Genomic DNA, 8,834 nt, shown 5'->3' with positions numbered 1-8,834 from the left:
TGTCAGTGACTCTTAAAGCTCCCCGTTTTTCCCATCTGTTAGCTTGGCAGCCAAATGAAGTCCTGCTCCTTGTGGTCTGGCACAACTGAGGGGTTGAGCTGATTCCTTTGGCTTTTGGTTAAAGTGCTTGGGATCTCCAGGTTGACCTTCTTGGTGCCTCGTGCTTGAAGTGCTGGTCTGGGAATTACCACGTCTAAACCTCCTTCTGCAGTCCTAGCTGAATGCCGACAGGTAGGGAGAGTCGTGTATCATCTTAGCATTCATACATGTAAAAAATACGAAGCAAAAGAAGTGGTCAGTTGCTCCTCAGAAATGGGTGAGCCTGATGGAATTATAATGGGAGCAGTCTCGGTCGCTATATATAGCGTGAGTCGTATTGAAATGTTCCACAGGCAGGCACAGGGGTTTGGTAACTGCCGTGTAACTAAAAGCTTTTGATTGCAGCGGTGAGTTAATGAGGGGGTCAGGAGGCAGGGAAAAAATGTCTTTGGTAGCGAATGCTCTCATTTTAATTTTTCTTGACTCGGACGTCGTCATTCCTTCTCTGGGAATAACTTTTATCGGAGTGGCTGTCAGTTGAGTTTTTCTTTCTCCTTTTTGCTACTCAACTAGTTTACCTCCTTGTAGCGTTGCTTGTTGTAGTGTTTAGTTCTTACCCATGTACAGCACTTCTGAGGTCCAGCTGTCGCCCAAAACCATTAATACAGCCACGCTCCAGAGCCGGAACGTTGCTCCCAGTTTTTAGATGGTAACGCTATCGGTATCGTGGTTTGGAGCAGAAATTCGAGAAGAAGCTCTGCTTGGTGGCTTCCCATGAAGCATCCCTACTGCGATAAATTGAAAGATTAATCTAGAAAACACAACCCGCTGAAGGGCAGGAGCACGTATTACCCTGTGGGGATAAGCCTTTGCCCCGGGGCCGTTAATCTCACAACTCTGTGTGTGTTTCAGGTGGCCACCTCCAAGGAACCACAGCTTGGGTAGCACCAGGGAGGAGATTGCTTTGATTTGCTAAGTGAACAAAATGGCAGTTGCTTAAAATCTGCGTGCATCCGTGTCCCCATTTAAGCAGTGAGCTGCTCTCCTCCTTTGGGGCCTGCCTTCCGTTTCCAAACCTGCCCCGCGAGCTTGAACAAATCCCAGCCGCAAGCTGTGCCTGTCTCTTGGTGTATCCATATTTGTGAGCTCTCTGGCATGTATCGTGTCTAGTTGTCACACGGGAGCCCTAATCTTAACCACCTAATTAACCCAAATAGTGATCAGACTATTATCTGTACTATATAATGCTAATGGGGAGCAGTTGAAGCTGGTGGTGGTTGGTCTGGTGCTGTATTTGGAAGGGATGCTGCGCTCTGAGGTGTCTCTCAGCTTACCTCTGGCTGGAGAGAAAGCTGCGTTCAAAGGAGATGAAAACTTGCCTTTAGAAAAATCTATTTGGTAATTATTATCCAAGGTTAGGCTGTCTCTTAAAACCGCTTTAAAAAAAATAAAGCGGTTTTTTACAGCCTTCGTTGCTGAAATCAACATGCCACAGGGGCGATGGTTGCCTGAGTAAAGTTGGGTTGTTGGTTTTTTTTTGTGCAGATTGGCATCTTTTGCAAGTGAAGAGAAATTACTTTCTTCATCTTCCTTGACCCAACTAACTATATTCAACAGTCAGTTGGAAAAAAAATAAATAAATAAAAATTGTCAGGAGTTAAAATTTCTCTGGTCCATGAATTAAAACAAGGTGTGAGATGAATTAATTGATCTTAGCTGATGGTAACCTGTCAACTGACCAGACAACAGGTAGTATTTTTTGTATGACTTTAATAACCCAGAGAAGTGCCAAAAATATTCTTTTTTTTTTTTTTTCCCTGCTTGATGAGGTTTAACCATTAAACAGCGTAGAATAGGATTTTTGTTTTCTGTCTCAACGCAGCTTCGTCTCTGCTTAATAAATGGGGCATAAATCAGATTTTTCTACTGTACAATCCCAAACTGGAGAGTTGGTTTTAGCCACAGCTGAGGGGACGCGCTCTGCTTACGCAAAAGAATGCAGCTTGTACCACCAGCTCTTCTGAAAAATAACGTAGAGCAGTCATTCTTAATGAAGTAGATTAATTTTGTGGTCGTTAATCAGGTGGGCAGTGTGATGCTCTGCAGCCCCAGCAGCTGTTGGCCTTCTGGTACAGCCAGTGCTTCAGTCTCTGCACATCCTTCCTTACCTTAGCTGCAGGAGTTCCCGCTTCCCAATTAAAAGCTTGTGGCAATTTAGCGGTGAAATAAGGGCTGTGCCAGCTTGACAGGCTCCACCTTCGAAGCCGTGTCTGCACGCCACAGCCCCAAGCTGATGGAAAACCAAGAGCCCTGTGCGTTCCCCTGGCTCCTTGGCGGCGCTGTGCCAGCCCCTGCGGATCCGCAGGGACTTCCCAGACTCTGCCTTTACTTTCTAGGTAAGGAATTAGGCACGGCTTTACTCGCGGCTCGCGGTTCCAGGTTGACATGACTAATTACTCTGTCGCCACCTCCTTACTGGGCGTCAGCCCGTTCGTCTGAGCGCTAAAGACCGTGGAGGCTGTAATACAAGGATTGCCTTTCAGCAGATAACGGCAAACCTACTGAAAAAAACCCTTTTCTCCTGGTTGCTCTGGGGCCCGTTTGGAGGACGCCGGGGTTGTCTTGCCTCCTGCGGAAGAGAAGAGTTGGTGCTCGTGCAGCTTCACCCACCTCGCTGCTCTCCGGTGTTAGCCGCCAGGATTTATGCGTCTGAAGAGCTGGAGTTGGTTCTCGGGTTTGATCCCCTTCGCTAAGTACTCCTCAGGAGCAGGGAAGGAGAACAAACTGGTGTTGGCACTCGGTTGAGGTTCACAGGGGCTGCTCGCTGAATTTTTACCCGCTGTGACTTCCAGGTTTCTACTTAAATTTTCAGCTTGTTTTTTTTTTTTTTTAATATAACTGGGGAGTCTAAGTTAAACAGCCATGATGCTAAGGAAGTTTGGGTTCCCCTGCATGCCTAAACCCCAGTTCCACTTGGCAGGAGGACTGTGGTGGGTATGAGGTGTGTGTCCCTGCGTTGCCAAGTTGCATTTTGGGGGGTTTTTTTTGGGGTGGTTCTTGGCTGCCAGCCCCAGGCTGGCTGGGGTGGTGTGAGGCAGGCGTGCACAGGGTTGCCACTGCGGTCACTCGGCTCTGCTGGCTCCCTTGGGGAGTTTCCCTCGTTGAGTAAATGGCCTGAGATTGGGTTTGACCTCTCTCTCTTGCGATGATGAAGGGTGACAGTTGGGAGTGACGCGTGAGGACTGCGGGCACGATGCTTAACCCTTGCTCAAAGGGGGGGAAAAAAAATAGAATCTGTCTTCCCATCACTTTTTTTAATAAGGAAGTATTTGATCACTTAAAAATGGTGGTGTATGAGGTAAACAATTCCTTCAGAGCTACCCTTAAGTTTCTTGGGGAGTATAATGTTCGTAGTGTGTTTAAAACATTCAGTCAAATAATCCTCTTGAGGGAAAATGGGGAGGAGGCTTGAGAAGAATGATACAAGTCAGCCGGCACAGGAGGAGCACTGCCTGCAGGGCTTGGTATGGGCTCGGCTCCTCCTCGGGTGCCTGGGCAGGCAAGTACTAAATCTTTGCCTAAACAAAAGCAAAACTAAGAGATTTTTTTTTTTTCTTTAAATGTGTCAGTTGTGGCTGAGTGTGCTGCTTAGGAATGTGGATAGTGCCGGACCGAGTATGGCAACCTTGTATTGTATTGACTTCCTTCATCATAAAACTAAAATTAGTTTGGAAGGTTTGATGAAACTGAATTTTCAGTCTAGAAGTTCCCTCTTCAGGCATTTTATTTTTAAATCTCTGGACTTCAGAGTCTTCGATGCAACGATCTGATGATTTATTGCAGAAATGTGGGGCGGTGTTATTTTTATTTTTTCCTTTGTCTTTCTGTGTCTAAGCTCGGGAGATTGGGAAACTTTTTGATTCATCCTTCAGCCACATGACTTCATAGCTGGCCGACCTTGTGTCGTCGTGGCCACAGCTGCCTCTGGATGCCCCGAATTGTCAGAGAGGGGATGGGATCAGCCGTGGCTTCGTATCATCGCCTGGGTAGTGACTAAGGGAGGAGGGTGGGAAGCCAGAGCAGCTGAGTAAAAGCAAATAAAAAAAAAATCATTCTGTTTGGAGCGGTAATAATGAGCTACTGACCTTGTGTTTTGCCTTGACTTTGGCCGTTGAGGGGTTTTCCAGCACTCCTTGGCGGACAAAACCCAGTGGGCATTGACTGACTCATTCAGAAATGTTGGGTTTCGCATGCGGTGACTTTCTTCAGTTCTTTCTGACTTTATCGGAAAAGTTTTCGGAGTTGACCTTGACGATCCGTGGAGTCAGCTTTCCCATTGAAGCCAGCTTTCTGATGTTGAAAAGTCTCGTTCTGTCGCTGCAGGGAGTTGAGGCAGCGTTTGGCCTCTGCTTTCTAGGTATGTGATTTGTACCTTAAAAGAAATTTCTGCCCACCTTGGCCTGTGCCATTCTACAGCCTGAGGAAGAAAGACGAGAAGGCTTTTTTTTTTTTTTTCCCCACACCAGTGTGGTTTGGAAATGTGGCTCTGGCAAAGCAATCTTGGAGTTTGCAGCCGAAATGGCAAACGGAGCTGAAGATGCTAACTTTCTGATTTGAGCTAAAACATCAAGAAAAGCTTCTTTTTTTTTTTTTTCTTTTTTAGAAAATATAAACTGTAAGAATCAGTAAGGCGCTTTGGGATCTAGAATTAATCTGAACGGTGGTATATAATACAGAATTATATAGCTGTTTATTTATGTGTATGTCTTGGATTAGATGCTCCTAGTCTTTAAATGCTGCCTCGAATTTGGGGGGAAATAAAGTTATATGCTTGGGTGGAATGGAGTGAATGAAAGTCATCTGTAAATTGGAGAATTAATTGCTACCCATCTGACTTGGGGTTTAGGGGGCTTGGCTGGTGGGAAAACTTCAGCAGCACGGCTTTAGGGAATCCCTGTGCGTTTAAGGTGTGAGCCCACCATCTTTTCTGAGTAACTGTGAAGGAATGGGAAGTGGAACGGGCGAGCAGATTTACTCCCAGGGAGAAAGGCAAACAGAGATGGGGGGGGGGGGAAAAAAAAAAAAACAACCCAAAGAGTAAAGGCAAATTGCCAAAGTGGGCTGCTGCTGGCTGTTAGGAGCTGGGAACCGGCACGGCTTCAAAGGATGTGTTCTGCTTTCTTAGGGCACCTCGTGCCTGTGTTTTTCCTTTTTTATTTATTTTTTTTAAATCTGATAGAGCACTCATGCCCTTCTCGGTGGGCTCTGGTGGGAGATTGAGGCTTCTGGGTTTGTTCTCACCTACAGACACTTGCTGCTCTTGCAGAACTTCCAGTTTGGCTCTCGAGATCTCCATCCCCCCCACCTCCTTCCCTTGCTGGGAGCCCTCCCGTGTGCTTTCGGGTGGAGGTAGGGCCTCCCAGAGCCCTCCCGACGAGCTGTTGAAGATAATGAACTTCCTCTCCAGCTGTGTCCTGGAAACAAAGGCCTGTTGTGTTCAGCCTTTGTCCTTGCTGTGTGCAGGGGCCCTGCAAGAAGCAGCTTTTCCTTCCCTCTATTCCCAACCAGCATCTGCATATTTGCCTTTTTTTTTTTTTTTTTTTTCATTAGCAGATAGTCCTGAATAAAGTGCGTCTTTGAGTGGCTTTCGAACCGTAAAAATTATTGCTAGTGGTACCTCGGGTGCAAGGGAGTGACAAAACACTCTTTCAAGACAGTTAGGAGATACTTAAGGAGGAAAATGGGCACAAATTTCACTCTGCGAGTGGAGCGATGCTTAAAACACTCGGTCTGCGAATGTTGCCTGTAGTTGTCTCAAGCTGAGGTTTGCTGTAAAATGCCATTCAGCGTGCCATGCTTTTGAATTTGTTTTGAAATAAGTTAAATTCACTGAAGGCTGAATCCAGGAGACTGTCTTGAACGTGCTCGCGTCTCTCTTAAATTTTTGGCTTGTGTCTCTTCGGTTTTGCGCTGCCTGCTTTTCTAGTCCTGGGATGGGTAAAAGGTGCTTCTGCGTGCACCGTGCCAAAATGCCTTTAGCATCTTAGGAAAGAGCCTGCTGCCGCTGTGTCCTAGCAAACTTTATAATTCAGTCCCCCAAAAAAATCAAAGACAAACGTTCCATTAGCTTTTTTGCTTCTCTCTCAGACTGTATTTATCCAGTTAAGGAAGGAAATTCCACGTAGGCACATAATATTATATAGTAAGACTTATCTGCATGCAACAAACTGCTTGAAGTCCTCTTTGACAGTTCAAGGAGTGGCTCCTTCACCCCATAGGGAAGAGTAGGGTTTAAATAAGACTTATCGATAACAGGAGGCAAATGAAGAGTTCTCAGTAAATCAATAATTTTATCTATATCCTACACAGGTTGTGATACAGACCCTTCTCTCACTGACAAATGTTTAATTTGCTTTTAGGGCACGCTTGTCATGAAGGGCTGGCGTATCAGCGTGCAAGTATGAGCAAAACTCCTTTTGCTGGAGCTTAGAAATAACTGCGGGGTACCCAATCGATGGGAAGAATTTAAACCCACTGGTTTAAATCCACAGCGTGGCTGTTGGAAGGAAAAAAACCATCCACGTTTATTCCCGGTCTAATAGCAATTGAGGAGATGACAGGCTGAAGAAACGCTGCTAAAATAGTTTGTGGCCGTGTCAGAGGTCTGTTCGGAAATAATAGGTAGAAGTTGGTACTGCTTTCTCTAATGTGGCTTGCAGAGATAAAAAAGGCAGCTTCTGGTTTCACCCTAGGGTTTCTTGAAACTCTCAAACAGCTTAAAATAAATGGCTTGCTTGTGGCTTTCTAAACTTAGATTAAACTTGCATCTGTTTCCTTTAAACAGGTTGCAAAATCAAAGCACTAAGGGCCAAGACGAATACTTACATTAAGACCCCCGTTCGTGGAGAAGAACCCATCTTCGTCGTCACGGGACGCAAAGAGGACGTAGCCATGGCCAAAAGGGAAATTCTCTCAGCTGCTGAACACTTCTCCATGATCAGAGCATCCCGCAACAAGAACGGCCCTGCCCTGGGAGGTTTGCCGTGTACCCCCAACCTGCCGGGCCAGACGACGGTCCAAGTCAGGGTGCCTTACCGTGTCGTTGGGCTGGTGGTGGGACCGAAAGGAGCAACAATCAAAAGAATTCAACAGCAGACCCACACCTACATAGTCACACCCAGCAGAGACAAGGAACCCGTCTTCGAAGTCACGGGAATGCCCGAAAACGTCGACCGGGCGCGCGAGGAGATCGAAATGCACATAGCCATGAGGACGGGCAACTACATCGAGCTGAACGAGGAGAACGATTTCCACTACAACGGTACGGATGTCAGCTTTGAAGGAGGCACCCTGGGCTCTGCCTGGCTCGCTTCTAATCCTGTCCCTCCTAGCCGCACCAGAATGATTTCTAATTATAGAAATGACAGCTCCAGCTCCTTGGGAAGCGGCTCCACCGATTCCTATTTTGGAAGCAATAGGTTGGCTGACTTCAGCCCGACGAGTCCCTTCAGCACAGGCAACTTCTGGTTTGGAGAAACGCTGCCTGCGGTGGGCACGGAAGACCTGGTGGTTGACTCTCCGGCGTACGACTCCTTACCGACTCCTTCCCAAACCATTTGGACCCCTTTTGAACCTGTAAACCCGCTCTCTGGCTTCGGTAACGACCCGACTAATAACGCCAAGCCTCAGCGCCGAGGGAGCCAACCATCTACACCTCGCCTGTCGCCCACTTTTGCAGAAAGTCTGGATCACCCCTTGGCTAGGAGAGTGAGGAGCGACCCGCCTAGCGCCGGCCACCAAACCGGCCTTCCCATCTACATCCCTGCTTTCTCCAACGGTACCAACAGCTATTCCTCTTCCAACGGTGGCTCCACGTCCAGCTCGCCCCCCGAGTCGAGACGGAAGCACGACTGCGTCATCTGCTTCGAGAGTGAAGTCATTGCGGCCCTGGTCCCCTGCGGCCACAATCTCTTCTGCATGGAGTGTGCCAACAAAATCTGTGAAAAGGAAACGCCATCGTGTCCCGTTTGCCAGACAGCTGTTACTCAGGCAATCCAAATTCACTCTTAAATATATATAGCTAGTGTTATACGTGGACTTTTCAAACTCTTAAAGGCATGGGTGTAATGGTACCCTCTAGTAAACTTCCTAATGAATTCTGACTGTTGGGCTTTCTTGGGATTAGGCTGAAGTTGTTTAATAAATTTCGACTTTCTCAAAAGGCTGCTACGGTAACACTAAACCTAGGTGGTCTCTGTCCGGTTCAGTGTAAGCAGATGGCATGTTTAACAGAGATACATCTGGTGTGATGCTACGGCAGAGCGAGGGGAAGTTTTCGTCAGTTAACAACAGCGTTAAAAACAAATTCGACAGGTTTGTTTTTTTTTTTTTCTAAAGGATCTCTGTGAAGCGTTGGGACTTCTGTGGGCTGGCAGCAATGAACCTCGTCGCCTAAACGCAGAAGTACTCGTCCGTCGTGGAGGGTTTGTGGCATTATCAATATATCAACACTTCCAATGCTGCCTTCTTTACACTGCCAGTTTTGAAGTAAAAAAAAAACAAAAAAACAAAAAAACAAAAAAACAAACAAAAACCACACAACAAAAAAACAGGTTTTGGGAAATTATTTTTGCTTTGTGTAACAACTTATGCCTAATTCTTCAGCATTGCAAATACCTTTCTTTTAAAGCAGAGTTTGATTTCTTGAAGTGGGTGATGTTATTGGCAGGTTCAGAAAAGAAATTAGTGAGGTGAGGGGTGGGGAGAGAAGCTGCCTGACAAACACCCCCCCCCCC

The 8,834-nt window shown here is 46.6% G+C and overlaps 1 protein-coding gene across 1 annotated transcript; it reads left to right on the top strand.

Annotated features, from left to right (window-relative positions):
* Positions 1-221: 221 nt before the first annotated feature.
* On the top strand, positions 222-8,617 carry MEX3C (mex-3 RNA binding family member C). The gene is made up of 2 exons (XM_026867010.1): positions 222-231; positions 6,884-8,617. The coding sequence occupies exons 1-2, from the start codon at positions 222-224 to the stop codon at positions 8,107-8,109; spliced, it is 1,236 nt and encodes a 411-aa protein (XP_026722811.1). The 3' UTR covers positions 8,110-8,617.
* The last annotated feature ends 217 nt before the right edge of the window (positions 8,618-8,834 follow it).

The sequence above is a fragment of the Athene cunicularia genome, unplaced genomic scaffold (assembly GCF_003259725.1).
Source record: "Athene cunicularia isolate RWA unplaced genomic scaffold, athCun1 SCF_10, whole genome shotgun sequence".
NCBI lineage: Eukaryota > Metazoa > Chordata > Aves > Strigiformes > Strigidae > Athene > Athene cunicularia.
The sequence above is the reverse complement of the archived record's forward strand: the minus strand, read 5'-3'. Positions and strand labels throughout refer to the sequence as shown.